At 48.2% G+C, this 18307-nt stretch overlaps 1 protein-coding gene across 7 annotated transcripts; it reads left to right on the top strand.

The window, feature by feature from the left end:
• Nucleotides 1-571: 571 nt before the first annotated feature.
• LOC111813321 (proline-rich basic protein 1) lies at nt 572-17417 on the top strand. Of its 7 annotated transcripts, none has more exons than XM_023703852.1 (4): nt 572-697; nt 907-1044; nt 3123-7505; nt 13799-17417. In XM_023703852.1, the coding sequence occupies exons 2-3, from the start codon at nt 960-962 to the stop codon at nt 7472-7474; spliced, it is 4437 nt and encodes a 1478-aa protein (XP_023559620.1). In that variant the 5' UTR covers nt 572-697; nt 907-959; the 3' UTR covers nt 7475-7505; nt 13799-17417. The 7 variants fall into 7 exon arrangements, with proteins under 7 accessions (XP_023559620.1, XP_023559621.1, XP_023559622.1 ...); XM_023703853.1 differs by having other exon boundaries at nt 3063-7505; XM_023703854.1 differs by having other exon boundaries at nt 907-1105.
• Nucleotides 17418-18307: the final 890 nt, after the last annotated feature.

The raw sequence follows: 18307 nt of genomic DNA, 5'->3' as shown, positions 1-18307 counted from the left end.
CTTCATTCTTTATGCCTTCAATCATTTTAAAGTATTACATACTGTGATACATCCCATAAGGCTTTGGGGGAAATGCCAACTAACTTTCTCTATGGACATAAAAATAAGGATGCTGAGTCATTTCCTTTAGTTGCTGTTTAAATTCCCATATAAAGTGATCAACCAAGTGTACCTTGCCTTGTCTAGCAAGGGCACTCACTACAGGTTAATGCTGGTGACATTAGTCACTGTCAGTTGTTCAAGAGCTGAGGTCAGGTAGGCAATCACTGAATTCATCTGTAAATAAATAAATAAATAAATAAATAAATAAATAAATAAATGGAGTCATGAGAAGTAATAAAATGCTCAAGGGCTCCAACAGATTTGACAGCATCTGTTCTGGGGACAACATAAATGGACCAGAACTCTGACAATACCAAAAGGCAAGCTGTTTGGCATTCTTAATTGTTTGACTTTATCCTCCCTAAAGCTGGTCATTGTTTTTCCAATTGTGGCTTTTTTTTTTCTTTTAACAGATAGCCTAGCCTCATCCAAAATATCAGCTTATCCTGTTTTTTTAAAAGAAAATTTGTGTTTTGAACGAAAACCAATATTTTGGAAATTTATTTGAAGAAATTCTTCCTTCAGATTTTTTTTTTCGTACAATGGAATTAATGTACATAGAGAACAGAAAAGGAGCCACACGGGTAATTTAGAGGTGAGTACTGCTATAGGAATCACTGACTCGGACTCTATTTGCTTCTCTGGCTAGCACTGAGGGGCAACACTCTCAAGGAAGACTTTCCTTCGAACTCTGGGCATTGAGTGATTAAGGCTTAATCTACACCCCAGGCATCTGACCTTCTAGTTTTATAGTGTGCCAACTGCAGGGAGAACTCTGCTGAGATCTCTGTGTTTTTGTGACAGACAGCAGCATATGGAACGTGCTGGATAACTCTCCCTTGGACTGTAATTGACTGATGGGCAGAAACTCTGCCTCCCACTCAGCTATGGAGAGTGTGTGCCTCTCACAGCTCAACGGCCCCATCAGATTTACTGGTCAAGGTACTGTCAGCCTCAAAGCAACACTAACATGGGGAACTGAAAATACTCTGCTTTCCTGAAGGTGCCAACTATATTTTATTTCATTTTATTTATAGAATCATATTCCTTAATCCCAGAGTGCATAATGGGCACATGGGTTGATTATATGAAAATATCTCCAATTTAGTTAATTTGTGATCACACAGTGGTTGCGTTTCTCCTTCTAACTGATGGGTATGTGAATGCAGAGGTCAACAAGACAGCACAGCATCCTGGTGAGGATGCTGGCTCTGGAGCCAGAATACCTGAGTTTGAATTCTGCTGCACAAGTCCCTAGCATTGCTGTGCCTCAGCTTCCCCACCTATAAAATCAATGGGGAAGTCAAACCCAACTCATCAGGTTCTTATGAAGATTAAATGAAATACACATTAAAAAGTGCTCCAAGTAGCTCCTGGCACACAGTGTGCACTACCTAAATCATATATATATATATAATTATTATCACCAGGAAACTAAGATTCTGTGTAGCTTCTCTTCCTTCTGGTGCTCGTGACCTTGAGCTCAGCTTTTCACTCCTGCTGTCTCCATCTTTCCTCACTCATGTTTTCGAGGCACTGTTGTGAGAAGACAGGCAGGTGTGCTCTCAGACTCCACTGTGAGAAGGTGGATGTTTTGGTGCCAAGGGTCCAGTGTCCTACCTGCCCACACGCAGAGCACAGGAAGGAACATTTTTCTGTGTGTGGGCGGCATTCAAGTTGGAAGGGGATGGCTGATGGTGTTATTTTTGTTTCCCGCAAATGTGGATGTTTAAAATAGTACTTTATTCAATCGGCATTAGTGACACATGGACTATGCATAGCAGCAGAGATGGGCCTGGCAGGTGATGAGGGCCACACTGCCCCAAAGCCAGGCCGTGGATCTCCTCTGACAGTGCCCAGGCACTGCTCAGAGGGTGGCCAACATAGACCCCCTCCGTGGGTGCCTGGCAGACCCGGCACAACCATGGGCTCCTCTGAAATGCTGCAGCCCAGGGCCCATGAGCAGGGCCCTTGGCTCTGCTCCCATGGGCATGCCAGAGGCTCCTGTTTCCTCTCTGAACCTCCCTCCAAGCCGCACTGTACTCACGAAGGGTAAGCAGAGTCCTTGTTCTTCTCTGTGGGCCTGGAATGCAGCCAGCGTAACCTAATCGTGAGCCTGCAGCTCAGGCTATATTTAATTGGGAGTTTATTGTCTTGCTATGGTTTTAAAGTTTAAGGAACCGTTTTTGAGATGGATTAGATATTGTAGAAATTTGAAGTAATGTACGTATTGCCTTAGATTTTTTTTTTAGTGACTATAATTTAACATGTATTTAAAGCATTAAGTTTTAGCTCTTTGAAAACTGTCTGTTTATACTCTGAGTAACTAGAGTAAGGGTTTTGCAGGGGATTCTTTCTATTTTGAAACAAACAGGTTACAGCTCCCAGAGCATTATGCAGAGAAACAAATGGAATTTTTTTCTATGAAAAGTTTTACTATAAGAACTCTTTTTTTTTTTTTTTTTTTTTTTTCCAGAATTGGGGATTGAACTCAGGCCCTTGAGCTTGCCAGGCAAGCACTTATTCTACTGAGCTATCTCTCCCTGGAACTCTTCTGATTTGGCTCTCCAAAGAGAAACAGAATGCACAAATATAAAGCTATCATATATAAAATGGAGATTTTCAAAAAGCATTTCTGGAGTGTTCTTAATTAACTGGAAACACAATATATTTGAATTCTGTTTCAGAACAAAGTAAAAAATGAGAGGCTTTTAAGGGAGTTTGGAGAGATACTACAACGCACAAGAAACAACGACATACTTGCTGGACATCTCTGCCACAGGTGACATAGAACGTTCTGTCAATTTGAACTGGTATCCACATGATTCTCCACCCCCAACTTTCTCTTTCCATCTCTCAGAGCCTCCTTCCCTCTACCCTCAAGTGTGGTTTCGATATGGCTAGGGAATGGACACTAAAAATATTTCAGGAATGACGTGACCCTCTCTCTCCCCATCCAGGAAAGGGATAATACTTTAGGAGAAGCAGCTCACGCTTTCTTTTCATTTCTGGGAATTCAGGGGTCCATCTACGGATGCTGCTGCTTCCGGAGCTGACGGCACTTGGGTCTCCAGCTGTACACGGTGCCAGGTCAGCTGCTGGACAGGACAGCTCAGCTGCAGAACGCTGGCCGTGGTCTCGGAGGGAGCTCTGGCCCCTGGGGCCTCAGAGCCCCTCTGCAACCTGGTCCCTCCGGCTGGCCCTGGCCAAGAAACCGGGGCTGAAATCCTGGGAGGTGGCAGCAGAGACAAAGGTGCCCACAGCCCCCGCCCACGGGGCTCCACTGTCCCTCCAGGACAGTTCAGTCACTCCACACTGCCTCTCCCTGTCACTGAGAGCCAGGCAAGGACTCAGGATGGAAGACGCCAGTAGGGCCACCGCAGGAGACCCGGCCAGCGGCTCTGGAGACAGCGGGCCGCAGCCTCGGACAAGCGCCCTAGAGACAGGTGCACGTCTGGGGAGCCCCGGGGCTGAGGCCCTACAGGACAACCCTGCTGTCGCCCGGGCCAACCCTGCTCCCCTGGACTCAGGGCACCGCTCCTCCTCCACCTCTTCTTCCTCCTCCTCTTCTTCCTCCTCAACAGCAGACGCAGAAGATCACAGCCTCCCAGGGGCGTGCGGCTCCCCCGCGTCCCTAGGAGCCCCTGCCACCTCCTCCTCGTCCCTCAGCTTTGATAGCGATGGCGAGGCGGCCGGGGGAGGGGCGCGGGGGTGCGCGGGGGGGCCGAGCGGCGTGGGCGCTCGGGCCCCCCCCGGGGACCAGGACGCGCACTACATCACCACGCGCGGGATCCAGCCTAGCGAGGTGGAGCAGGACGCTGACTTCGACGTGGGGCTGGCCGCCCGCTGGGACTTCGAGGACAACAACGTGATCTACTCCTTCGCGGACTACGCCTCCTTCGGTGGCAGCGACGAGACCCCAGGGGAGGTCACCACGGCCACCGAAGAGGACGAGGACAACAGCTGTTACCTCAGCACCCCGCCCAGCCCAGCGGCTCCGCGCTCTCCCAGCCCGGCCAGCAGCGACCCTGGGCGCGCGAGAGCTATAAAGGAGCAAGCCCCGGGGCGCGCCCAGCAGAGCCCCGCGCGCGCCGCCGGGCGTGCGGGCGCCATGAGCCTCCGCGTCCCCGCGGCCGCCGCCCGCCTGCAGCCCCGCGGCGGGGCGGTGCGCGCCCGGGAACCGGCTGATCGCTCCAGCGGGGCCTCGAGTGCAGTAAGCGAGCTGGACGACGCGGACCAGGAGGTGCGCAGCCTCACTGCGCGCGCCTTCCGCAGCTTAGCCTACCCCTGCTTCGAGGCGCTGCGCATCAGCTCGCGCGAGTCCTCGGCAGCGCTCTCCGAAGCCGGCTTTGGGCGCTGGTCGACTTTCTTGGACCTGAAATGCGGCGGTGTCGGTGCGCGCGTGGAGCAGAGCCTGCTCCGAGGTAGTGCTGCGGGCGCGGCGGCGAGGCTGAGGCAGGATGGCGCCGAGCGGCCACGCGCGCAGGCCCGGAGGTCGCAGAGCAAGGCGCTGGAGTTCGTGGTCAGCAAGGTGGAGGGGGAGATCAAGCACGTGGAGACGCCGCTGTGTTTCCAGGGCGGGCCGCGCGTGGTTACAGTGCTGGAGCCTCTCGGCTTGTGCAGTGAGAGCAACACTACCGCCACCCGGAACACCGCCGGCCCCCGCTCCGACAGCTTGCATCCCAAGTCGACGTTTGCGTCCAGTCTGCTCAAGAATGTCATTTCCAAGAAGATGCGGCGCGAGCATGAGTTCCGCATGGAGCGCGGTGAGGTCGGCGACACGTCCTCTGAGCCTGAGGCCGGGCCGGGGCCTGATCGTAAGCGTGGCCTGCAGCGACAGAGCTCACGAGTATCCGAGGCAGGCTCCGAGGTCTCAGGCGGTGGGACTCGATCCCCGGTGTTCCAGGCCCGCGTACCCCGAGAGGCTGGGAGGGTACCGTCAGACAGCGGCTCTCAGGGCGCCCTGCTGCGCAGCCGGAACAGCGCGTTCCGCTCTTGGGGAGACCAAGACCCCTCCGCGCCGGAGGAGGAGGTGAACGCAGGCGGGAGGCCCGGGCCGCGCGCTGCAGGGGACTGGAGGGCGGACCTCGGGGAGATCTCAGCCGGCAAGGCCACCCTCATGTCTCGCCTCTTCGTGCCCGGCATTCAGCAGGCACCCAGGGACAGGCCGCCCGGAAAGCAGGCTACTAAGCACGCGGCCGCGCAGGCGCCTCCTGCCGCTGCCCGGGCTCGGGCACCAGAGATTAAGATCCGGCTGGGCAGCGTGCGGCAGCCGGGCGCGGACTTCAGTATAGCGCAGCTGCTCACACCGCGGCTGGCGAGCGGCGCCCCCAACCCCGCCAAGACAGGCGACGAAGGAGGCAGAGCACCGCCCAGGTCGTTTCGCGGTGATGGTCTGGACAAGGTTCCGCAGTTCCAGGTGCGAGACGTCAGGGACAAGTCCAAGGCCCAGGGCCCGCTCCATCAGGTTAGAGACGTGAGGAAGCTCATCAAAGGGTCTGGTGACAGCGGCGACAAAGGCAGCGTTACACCAGAGCAGGCGCTGGCGGCGCCCCGGCCGCACAGGTCGCTGTCACCCGTGGTGATTACATGCCAGGCCGTGGCGAACCTCAAGGACGATAGCGCGGGCCGAGCGCCAGGGCAGGGCACGGCGTGTGGTGGAGCGGCGGGCGCGACTTCCCCTGAGGGCACCGTCCTGGTGCACCGCGCCTCAGGCAGGCTACCTGTGGCCACCATCGCGCCCAACAAGCCAGAGCAGGGCTCCTACCTGCCAGTGCTCAAGATCGTCACCAAGGCCTCGGCTCGCAGGACCCCTGAGCGGCCCCGCGAAGAGGACGCGCGGGAGGAGCGCAGGGGCTCGGCCCCAGCACGAGGTGCCTTGGAAAAGCTGACTGCTGCGGTGAGGTCCATGGAGGAGCGGTACAGCCTGGGCGCGAGCGCGTGGAAGCGCAGGAGTGACCCCCTGCCTGGGATGGCCGACAGCCACGTGCTGCCACTCGTCGCCAGTGAGGAGAGAGACGCGGCAGCCGCGCGGCGCGAGGGGGACCCCGGAAGGTCGAACAGGCCCTCTGGCGAAGCGGAGGCGCGCAGTCAAGTAAACCGAACCCTGCGGCGCAGGAACTCCAATCCCGGAGCCGACAGCGTGTCCGCGCGGGCCGCCGCCTTTGAGAACCTGGCTCGAGAGCGGCCGCGGTCCTTATACGTCTCCGGAGGAGCCGAGCGCGCGCAGCCTCTCGCTCCGTTGCCTGGAGGCCGACAGGTGTCCACCGTGAGCGCCACTGGGGGCATCGCTGGCAAGTTTCCGCAGGGGTCCTCCGCGGACAGCAACAAGCCGCAGGGTACCCGGTCCCCCAAACCTTCCACTACCCAGGCGCCCGCTGACGAGGCAGCCTCCCGGAAGGGCGGCTCTGCGCCGGAGAAGGGTACTGGCGATGGGGATAACTACCTGGCTGTGCCCCTGCGAGCCGAGCCACCGGGGTCCTCCGCGCCCTCCCTCTGCAGCCTGCCCCCCCTGAGCGCCCGCAGCCAGGCCCCTGGGAGCCCCAAGGGCGCCCTGGTCAGTGGGACCGGACGCCCTGCCTGGCGTACCAAGCCAGAGCGTCCCCGGGAGGCCGCGGCCGCCCCCACGGGCCCGCGCAGCCCAGAGCGCGCGCCCACGGCAGTGTATCCTCAGCCACCACCCTTCCCACTAGGCACGCAGCCGCAAGTGCTCTGCTTCTCCCCTCCTGGCCTGCCTGGCCCCTCAGGACCTGCCGGCGTTCCTACTGGGGTCCCTGCAGACCCCTTCCCGCAGCCAACAGCACCGCAGACGCAGCGGAAGATGCTGTTGGACGTGAGCACCGGCCAGTACTACCTAGTGGACACGCCACTGCAGCCTGCCACGCGCCGGCTCTTTGATCCTGAGACCGGGCAGTACGTGGATGTGCCAATGACCTCGCAGCAGCAGGCCGTGGCGCCCATGTCGCTGCCGGTGCCACCCCTGGCGCTGAGTCCCGGGGCCTATGGGCCCACCTACATGATCTACCCCGGCTTCCTTCCCACCGTACTTCCCACCGGCGCTCTGCACCCCACGCCCATCGCTCACGCGCCGGGGAGCGGCGAACTCGCCCTTGCGGCAGAGCCGCCCAGCAAAGAGGCAGCGGCCGCGGTGGCCTTCTCTGAAGTGCCCTACTTTGTGGCAGCCGGCCAGACCCCGGCTTCTCCATCCTCCTCGGCCCCTTCGTCCACAGCGCAGCTCGTGGGGGCCAAGGGCTTCACTCAGCTGCACCCCAAGCCCGTCATCAGCATCACCTCTCAGCCCCTAGGGCCGCGGCTCGTCGCCCCACCCTCCTTCGACGGCACCACCATGAGCTTCGTAGTGGAGCACAGATGACCGGAGCACCGGCGCGGCTGGGCAGCTGCTGGTGAGTGTTTTACCCCCAGGATTGGGCTTGAGAGAAGGAACAACGCAGGTTTGCTAGCAGCGAGACATTCAAGGCAGAAGAGGCTGCCTCTAGAGTCAGACATTTCAGAAGAATGGAGCAAAAGCCAATTTGTGAAGGAGCTGATGTTTATGGCATGTAACTACTTCATCCACCCCACAGTGCCAGGCCAGGCTTTCCCCTTGGCCCTTGCAGATTGTCCAATCTTTCTCCCAGAGAAGGGAAGAAGGAAGAGAACTTTCCACTTGCTCCAGAGGCATTTGGGAAACGTTGGCAGAAGGAGGAGGAAGTTGGGTCTGTTTGTGGAGGTAGCATCAGGGCCCAGAGCCCCAGATCACAGGTAACACTGTGGCATGCCCACTGCCCAAGGAAGCAAGAGGGGCAGAGTACAGCTTTCTTGTTTGGAAGTCTTTCCAAAATCGGCAGAAATGCTTCGCTTCTCCCTCCTTGTCTCCTGCTGCAAATGCCTTATACGAAGGATTGTATCTTGTTTTCTGGTGATTTTCCTTAGGCAAGTCCAAGCTCTTTACTCTATCTCACACTCATAAAGACGCACACATGCACATATGTACACACAGGCATGCACACAGCTTGCTCTCACTGAGGGCAATTGGGAATGCAGTTGCTCTAGGATAGGGTGACCCTCTGGTCTAGGGCTGCTGCAACTGAGTCCAGTTCTTCTGCATCATCCTGGAAGGCCCTCGTTTGTATATCTTGATGATCTCTCTTTAGAAGAGAATTCCTGTAGTAAGTTCTCTGCGATAAAACAAGACCAGAGAGCTTCCAGATGCTTAGGTTAACATGCACTCTAACAGTCTGAGCCAGGTTTCTCAGGAGAAAGGCAAAGATCTTCAGACAGCAGCAAGCATGCGTCATAGCTGTGAGGATGAACTTGCCCCTTGTACTGCCATGCTCTTCAGAGTGTGCAAGGTTGAGACCATACATGCTTCTGGGACTCCTGCGCCTCTGAAGTCATGCTGAATGGAAAAAGAAGGTGGAGACAAGAGAGATCCTACTTGCATTTCTAAACTAGAGATAATTTTTTTCTGTTCCCATATTTTGCTGAAAAGGCACAGAACATTACTGCTTTGTACAATGAAACAGCCTTACACTAGGAATTAGGATCACTGGAATTACTCGCATGACAAAGTAGCATTCATGTGTCTCAAGATGTCTCTCCCTTGGCCATGTCTGAATGTCAGATGCCAGCGTAGTGTATTTTAAACCAAGGACACTTAATTTATTTACACATCATCACATTTATTGAACTATAAGACAATTTGAGAAACTGTTCATATTTCCTTGGGACTTTTCTAAGAATTCAAGTGCAAGTACAAATCTCATTTTAGTTGCAATCCAGAAACTGATAATCAAATTGCTCCTCTCCAAGAGTCTGCAACAGGCACACATGCACTGTGTGATAATCATAAATAAGGAGGAAGTGGGAGGTTAAGGACATGTGATGCATATTTGTTTGGTGTAAAAAATAAAAAATATTCTGTATTCATGGGGATGGGAACCAGAGATGAAGATTAGTTTTGCCAAAGAAAAAGAGTAGACTATAATCCAAAGGATTCTAACCTCCTGGACAGGTGGTATGTACATCTGGGGCATGGGAAGACAGGACAGGTGCAGAGGAGGTGACACTTGCCATGACACACTTGTGTGCTCAGCCGTCTTTCCGCCACTGGACCTGAAGAATTAGGTGTGCAGGTGTAAGTCAGAGTTTTGGGGGATTGAGTCTTGACAGTGATCTTTGAAGTTTCCCTTTAGGGAAGTGCAAACTTGCTTTTTAGTAAACAGTCTTCAGGATAAAAGGCAGGTCCTGGCTTCTTGATTTGCATAGTCTCATATGGAGCTTGAATTTAGCTTTTGAGTCCATGTTAAAAAAGAAAAAACTTACTAGCTAAGTTCAGATATGAATTAAATTAAATTATTTTTAAGACTTAGCCTCCTGAAACTTCATTTTCCCAAAAAAGTCAGATAGTTTAGGAAAAAATATATGAAGTTCTTTTCTGTATGATAAGTTTTTGAAGTATGATTCAAGTATTTCAAAACGCCTATGGGTGCTTCTTAGGACAATCTTAAAAGAAGCTTAAAAGGTGGCTTCAGTTCACATTTCCTCTGCAATCAGCCTTGCTGCAGGGATTTTCCTGGCATAGGGATTTTTGGTCTCAGTTTTACTGCAGAGTTACACTAAGGTCTGATTCAATCACAGTACTCCACAGAGAACTACAAGGACTTCGGAAGATGGCTTTGCTGAGGTCCCTGTGGAGCCACCCTTGGTGTCCTGGGCGGGGTGAGGCAGCAGAGGTGGGCAGGGCAGTGTAGTGAACACTTTGTGTATGTGTGTAAAATGCATATTTAAGAGAAATTGCTAATTTCCTCCTTCATTCAGGGAACATACTCCCACATCTGCCCTGGCTCCAGCTCTGGTAGGAAGAGGCTGATCCCATAAGGTCACCAGGGTATGAGGGCTGCTGTAACCTTTAGGTTCCTTCCAGCCCAGAGAGCAAGCATTTCCTTGCCTATTTATAGCACCATAAGGCATGAGGGAGTTTTCATGTTCTCTTCCCAGTATATATTTTGAGTGTAACCCACTGCCATTCCCTTTTCGGGTTGCTCTAGTGTGAATGCTTGTTTTTTTGTTTCTTTTTTCTTTTACAAGTGGGCTCTTCTGCTTCTCTTCACCTTTGGTCAGTGTCCCATTACTTACTCAGCCTTGCAGACTGCAGCCCATCTGACAGGGAACTTATTCATCTCGTGCACTACTGCTGTTTATCTTCTTACTGCCCATTGTGGTAACTGCACATGGCTGGCCCCACCTGGCCATATGGTCACAGAGGTGACTGTCTGCAGCACACTCCATGCCAGTCACACCCCAACCCATTGCAAATGTCCCCACTTTATTTTGTTGGGACTTGGATGCCTTTTTGCTGCAATTGTTCATGTTTTTGTTTTCTGTCACTCCAGATACACAGCTGTATTTTCCCTTCCTGGATAGTTCACCTCTCCTGCCTGCCTGCTTTGATGCCATATTTTTGTTTTGAAATTTTGAGACTTGATACTAAGTACCATTTACAAGGCATAAAGATAAAAGGAAGATAGAGCACTAGCAAAAGAAATGTTTGAGGTTCTGCTTTTCAAAAATAGGATACCCAGCTAAGAGAACTGCCACTATTTGGTTCCTCTTGGATGGTCCTGCTTTGTTCCCTAGGGCCTTATCTGTTCATTTCTGAGTACTTCTCTAGTGACTTCTACATCTCTTGTGTTTCTCCTTTCTTTTAAGTTACCTCTGCCCTTTGGAGGAGGGTCCAGCTCATCCAGTATCTGAAGTGGGAGAGAGAGTTTGATTCAGGGAGCCATGTGTCCTGGAGGGTTGCCCAGAGGACTTTTGAGGTCACCAGGTCTGGCCCCTTCATGTTATGATTGCCAGAGGAAGCAGGGACTCAGACAAGTCAAGGAACCTTTGTTTCTTGCAGTGGAGCTGAGAAGATCCCTGAACTTTCCACACCAGGGCATCCTTTGGCTGCTCTGATTCCTTATATTTTTTTTCTCCCAAGACCATTGCTCTGAGAGCTGGACTCCTGGTTTCTGGTTTACCAGGCCCGACTTCTGCTGTGTTAACTGCATTTCTTCCTCCTTATGGTTCCTCGTTTCCCAAACACTTCAGCTTGATTGACCTCAGCTCCCAGCCTCAAGTTCTCCTGTTCTCTTGAGGGCCTGGTGTGCTTAGCCCTCTGCCTTCCTCCTATGCTGTCAGTCCCTCTTCACATAGCTGTCCTTTTTGTGTCAGGCTTTTCTTGCTGTCAAACTTCACTGAAAAATTTCAGCTTTGCCTCTTGCCTGTTGGTGAATCAGCATGGCGAAGTATTACTCACACAACACATCCTGTCCTTGGGGCTTCTCCACTGCTGTTTTTCTTAATGTTAACTTCATTTGTAGGAAAATAGAAGTCCCATCTCAGAAGTAAGCAAGCTCCTGGCTAGTTAACTGCTATGGGGCGTGTGTGTGTGTGTGTGTGTGTGTGTGTGTGTGTGTGTGTGTATGTGTGATTTGAGAGAAAGACCAAGAAAAGCAGAGAAGGGACTGAGTTAAAACATTGATCTTGAATCTGACAGTGCCCAACATACACGCACTAAGCATCTCCTTGCATTTTTATGTTGGTTGAAGAATTAGCTGTCCTCAGTCAGAACCCTTTTTGTCCCAAGAGGAATCTAAGCCAGTCTGAGAATGCCAGGGCCCATAGAGTGGTTCTGTGTACAAAAAGTGGAGCAAGGGTTTGGGGTGAGCAGAAGCAGAGACCCTGAATGCCATAGGTGAAGCATTTAGCTGAGGGGGCTGTGTGGTTTTGCTTGGAGTGTGAGCGCACTGCCCTGGGGCCAACTAGCCAGACTCACACTCAGACACTTTGAGTCCTCATCTTGGTGAATGTCTTGTCCCCTGGAACCTTAGTACCCTGGTAGGCATGGGGACAACTTTCAGGAGAGCTGTAGAAATGAAGTGTGACCTGGCATGTGGCAAGTGTTCAGATGCCTCAGGACAGAGCTCCTCCCAGTCCTCTTCTTTCTTTATATGCTCAGGCCAGGTCCCTGTGCTGTTATCTGTGGACAGGGCCCCTGGCTGCGTACTATGCTCTAGTGTCCTGTGTGTGGCCTTCAGAGGTTACACAACTCAGGGCCTTGCCTGCCAGGTGCGGGTGGGGGTTTTCCTGTCCATCTGGTACAGGCCAGCCTGCTCCAGTATCCTGCTGAGCTGTCACATTGTCCTGATCTTAAACCCTGCGATGTCGTCTGCCACTGCTCAGTGACAAGCACAGCTGCCCTTCATCTCTGCTCATGTCTTCATGGTCACCTGTACCACAAGACATGCACATGGCATCTCTGACAGGTTTCATGGCAGTTCTTACTATGTTATCCTTACTTGGAATTGGAGAGGCTTGGAAGATTTCCAACAAATTCCTCTGCAGTCAATACAAGCAGAAACTATGTCCTATGAATATCCTAAAGGACAGTATCATTATATACCATCTGTCTCTGACTATGACCCCCGAGATCAGAGGGGCAGATTTCTCCTCCATTTCTCAGATAGCTATCAGCATCTTCTACTGCAGAGTCCCATCTTGCCATATCACCTCTCCTCTCTCTTCCTCCACCTGCCTCACTTTCTTCTTGGTGTCTTTTCACTCTGTTCAAGTCTTTCGCACCTCATTATGAGATGTAGCTGGTTATTGTGAAATACTTGACCCACTTTGAAAGAATTTTTAAGCTTACAGCTTCTTATAATTTCTTCTACATATCTTTTCTACTGTTGCATGTGTCTTTAAGCAGAAAAGCAAGATTAGTGAAAGAGAGGTCTCTAAACAGAGTAGAACAGAATAGTTTTTTTCATCTTTAAACTCACTTCTCAATGTAAAGTACAAACAATGAAATAAACATAAACTATATGCATGTGAGCTGTAATACCATCATTGCTCCCATAGACTTCTTTTTTCTTAAACAGGTTTTTAACAGGTCTTTTTCTAGATGACAGGATTAAAATATCCCTTGCTTTGCTACTCGGATTGCATGCAATTGGTTAGATAGCTGTTATTTGATGCTCCTTGGAGGTTGTTTTTCACATGCTAGTCTTCTTAATCCCTCACCTTGAGTCCACTCTGTATCTGTCTTCATAATATTATCCTCAAATATCAACTTCTTGCTGTTAAAAATTCCTTTGGCAAAGTTCTAGGAGACACACCAAAACATACAAAAGTAGATAGACTGTGCCAGAGCTGCCTTGGAATGGGTTTAGCTAAGTTATAGATTCCAATTAGCTCATCTTACTCGAAAGAAAATGTACTGTGTGAAATCTCATGCAATTTAGCTAATGGTCATTTGCTAAAGAATTGTTAGTATAGTTTGTTCGCCTAATTAGATTACTGATTCAAGACAAATTTCAATGTTTTCATTAAATTTAAAAATCATTTCTGCATGCTGATTTTAGAAATGTATGTATTATACTATTTTATCCTTGTTATGGGTAATTCCAATGGAGCTAAACATTTAGCTCATGCTATTTTAGAATAACTGATTGAGTTATTTCAGCTGAATCAGTATAAAGTCTGGTCAGCTAGAAATACATTTGCCAAGCACATTTTCAAATATAAACTTTATCATTTTTCGTAATGCTACTAAACCAATACTCAGAATATATTTTGACATTTTTCTTGTTTCTTTAAAATTAAGATGTACTTCTACACTAATAATGCTTTCTTTGATTTTTCTTTTTTGTAGGAGCAAGACAGAAATACAGATGATTCTCTTTTAATCTGAAAGTTGTGTCACAATAAGAATTCACCTGAAAAAGTTCTTTCACGTGTATAATTCATTTTTACTTCTTATAAGCTGTGTGTCAGTTTATGTATTTTATTGAACAACTCTCCTAAGCCAGCTCTTGTTATTTTAGTTTTAGGAAGTGATTGATTATATCTTCCCTGTGCAGCCATTTTTAAAAAAATATACTTTAATGCAGGCCCTAGATTTCTACCCCTTACCCCATTCTTGCTCTATTAGGCGGAGACCCCTTGAAGGTCTGCATGGTTCAGCCATGCAACCATACAACAGAAGGAGACAGGCTCTATTTACACCAGGACAGCAAATCAGGCATTTGCATAACTAGTTGCCTTATAGGTTCTGAAACTTAACCAAGTGTGGCCAGCAGAATTGTCACAATCAGGGGGCTTTAAAGACTACAAGTCTGCTCTTTTAGTCATATTCCCACCAAATCCCCTCATTCTCTCAGTTGTACTTTGTCTGTCCTTCATTCAGGTTTCACATGATTTCAGGTGTAACTGTAAAAATCAGTGGTTTTCACTTTTGGGCTCTGCTTTAATTTTTCCTATTTCTACAATGCAAGGACACTGTGTTGCCCTGAAATAGGAAGACTTGAGATACTGGAGACACAGTGGTTAAAATTACACTCTCAGTCAGAAAAAGGTACAAGTATGACTCTTCAGAATCCAGCCTTTGTTGTGAGTGTGTAGAGTTTTATCTTCCTCTCCATTGATTTCCTCTGGTTGCATCTCCCATCCCTCAGGTCCTCTGGGGTGTGGAGCTCACTCTGTTGGGAGAGTAGTGCTCAGGGGTGGCCACCCTGGCCTACATCATCTCTTCAGCAGTGACCTAGAATGGCTTCCCTGGAGGCAGGCCTGCAAGATGTGAGGAGTTGGGCCTGGGAGATGGCTCAGTAGAATAAGTGCTTGCCTGGCAAGTGTAAGGGCCTGAGTTCAATTCCCAGTTCTTCCAGAAAAAAAAAAAAAAAAAAAAAAGATGTGAGGAGTCAAATCCTGGTTCTTTGTTGACCCTGGGTGCTGCCTCAGTTGTAACCCTTTTGAGGGCTGTCGGAGAGTGTTCCCAGTGTATACTGGAGAGTTGGTTGAACGGACACCTATTTAGTCTGTTGTGATTAATAATTTTGTCTATATATACTCAGTCAACATTATGGAAACATTCTTGGTCACTTTCTAAAGTAGTAGCCCTTTAAAACTTGAACATTTTCCCAAAATTTGTGCAGGGAATCTCTTTCTTTTTGGTTTAAAGCATTCAAATAACTTTTGAAAAGCACTGTTTTGATTTTAGTGAATATCTATGCTTAGTTTCTGCTTAAAATTTCTCCTTGAAGCCACAGAATTTTATGCTACTCATAAGATTGAATTTGGTGTGGCTCTTTAAAAAAATACTCAATTTCACTTTCAGGCCCTTCTCCATAGGGATTTCACTTTCTAAAACAAAGTAAATTCTCCTGGGTAAAAAGATGTGAACAGGATGTGTCAGTTCTTGCCACAGTCGCTTCCTCTCTGGCCTGGGGAACTGTGACAGGAACCAGTCTTCACTCTCTGTGAGACATGAAATCTCAGGTGTCTGAACGTGACTCTTGAAACTATTACTGATGGGCAGCACTAGCACTAGTGCACCTGGCTTACAGCCTAGACCACTCCGGGAAACCCCAGTGGTCACTTTCCTCAGAGACTGTGGGAGAGCTGAGGGTTTAGGGGCCCCCAAGCTACTTATCAGTATCTATCACGAGCAGACCCGAGCTTGAAAGTTACACACTGAAGTAAACTAGCATAGTGACTGGGTAAGAAATAACTTTTCATTCCCTGGTTTTAGCAAAGAGGCTGAGCCATCTGGGAAGTTGCCAAGTATATAGAAATTGTTCAAATGGTTTAAAATGTAACTTTAAAATAGTGTTCTATGTTCTGTGTCAGCTGTTGCTATTTTACAGTTCTCTGTGCCATCAAACCATGCAAAGCTGCTAGGGCACTTACTACCTCAGTCCACAGAGAAAGAACACATTTATGCCATGAGATAAATCTTGGTCTCACTTATCTCCTTGTCATTTTTTGAGGCTGCATGGATATTTGAACAAAGTAGTTACACTCTTCCCTTTTTAGCCAGAGCAGAATAGAGCACGTTTATGAAGCCCTCTCACATAAAACTATTACCTCAACAATGTCCATTTCACTACTGAATTACCCTTTTATGATTTATGTACATAAAACTCCTAAAGAAACATGTCCTGAGCCTGAGCTCGAATCTGATAAGATAGCAGAGTCTGGTTTTTGTGATTTCTTCTCAGGGATTACCTGGGCAGTTCAGTCTGTCTAAGAACCACAGCACGCACTGTAAAAATCTTGACCTGTTTTCTCTTTTTACCTGGTGGTAAAAGTTTATGTTTAAATAGGCCCCTGTTGAATTTTTCTGGAAAGATGAACACATAAGTAACCAGGATGAGCATGCAATTCACTAGAATGTATTTCTCTAAAGACGCTCACTGAAATCTCCCTCAGAATTTAATGAAGCCCACAAATGCAGATAGTGACTTAGCATCTAGGTCTGTAGATATTCATCACTGTCTAAGTGAGCTTCTGTAAGTTACCCTTTGACAATGTTATGGTAAATCTCAAATATTGAACCTGCATTTCAAATCATCATTATTTCACTAGGAAGTAGCTAGTGTTACAGATTCCTTTTTCTTAATTTCCAATCTGACTTTGTCATGTGTGCCTCTTAAAAAGGCCTACGGCATTTTGATTGTCTTCAAATATCACAGAAATGAACGTCTGTTTGCTCGAACTAGAATGCTCATGCTACCTGAAATAATACTTTGGACTGCAGGACAGTACTGATGCCTAAGTAGGTTGACTACATTACTGTCATGATAAGTATGTATATGTGCATGGAGAAACACATTCGATAATAGTCTGTATTTAAAAGTACCATAGCATACATATTCCTATGTGGTGCTTGAGGAGTTTCATCCTACAGTTTACAAGGTGTAGATTTGCACCCCAAATTCTCAGGGTATGTTATTTTACCCAAATACTTGAAAGAAAAAGGTGCCCTATATTTTATCAGTACTGTTGAGGGGAAACATTGTGTGTAAGTCTGTTTGATAAAACTAGTTATAAAAACCAAAGCCACAAGCTGTTAAGCTTTTACATAATTTCTAAAAAGATATATATATATATATATATGGATAAGATATATTTTCAAGAGAGTGCTTTTATTCTTCAACTTCTGGGTCCTAAGTAGACCTCACAGGTGCATAAACTCATTAATAAAGCATGTAGCATTTGCTAAATGGTGACTTGAGCTCAAATCTAATCAGGATGGCAGACTGTGGTCCTCCAGAGAGAAACCATGTCTGTGCCATGTGTGACGAAGGGGCCCAGAGGAGGATCTGAAGGTGCTCTCCTTTGTGCAGCCTACATCTCAAGAGAGAACCAAATGTTCGCAGACTCATTTGTAAGCTGTTGGCATTCAGTGTTTCATGTTGTGACAAGAGTACATTACAAGACATATTCCTGTTCAGTTCATAATGGTGCAGAATCACACACCCACACACCCACACACCCACCCACCCACACACACACACACATGCACATACACATGGTTTGATTTTTTTTCTAAGTTTCTGAATTGTTTTTTACAAGCTAGTGTTAATGACAGAAAGCCCTTCCAGGGTTCCTTGATATCCCTACTATGCTCATTTTCTAGGAGGTGGCCCTTTGTTTTTCTCATCCCTTTGAAGATTACATTATTGTATGGTAGAGTGGTGGCTGAAAAGAACGTGGGGCAGTAGAAGTTATGTATGAGTAGAAGAGAGTACTTTGTGTGACAAATAAGGAAGGACAGCGGATAATGTTGAATCCTATCTATATGAATAAGGCTGGTGGTGTATGGAAAGAATGTGAAATTTTCAATAGCAATTGACATAAAAACTGGTAGAAATGTCTTTACCTGAGTTTGACATGGTTTGGTGATAAACTGCAGTGAGCTTGACTAAGGGGACTTTGGATTCAGTTCACCAACTCTGGAATTGTGTTTTCAGGGTGTTGCATATGGAAAAACTACTTAGACAAGGATTCGGTGAGACTAGCCTACTGAACTTTAATTGCCAACATTTGTAAAATGATTGTGCAATGTTGTGTATTGGTTTTGTATTTTGATTGTTTTGGATAAAAGTTTTGTTTTTTTTTTCAATAAAAGTAACTACCAAGAAAACATGCAGTATTTTTCATTATTTTAATTCAAAAAATAAACTTTGACATTTTCATTTTCTTCTGACTTCTACTTGAAGTCTTTTGTTTAACTAAAATATTCTATTACTATTACATATCCAGAGACTATTCATTTTTCTGTTGTCCACAAATTTAGTGACTTAAGAAAACAAATCTATCACCCTACAGCTGTAGAGATCAGAAGTCTGGTGTGAGTTCTGCCTTGTACCAAGTATCTTAC

This window comes from Octodon degus, unplaced genomic scaffold, assembly GCF_000260255.1.
Source record: "Octodon degus isolate 3935 unplaced genomic scaffold, OctDeg1.0 scaffold00183, whole genome shotgun sequence".
NCBI lineage: Eukaryota > Metazoa > Chordata > Mammalia > Rodentia > Octodontidae > Octodon > Octodon degus.
This window is presented reverse-complemented; position numbering and strand designations above follow the sequence as displayed.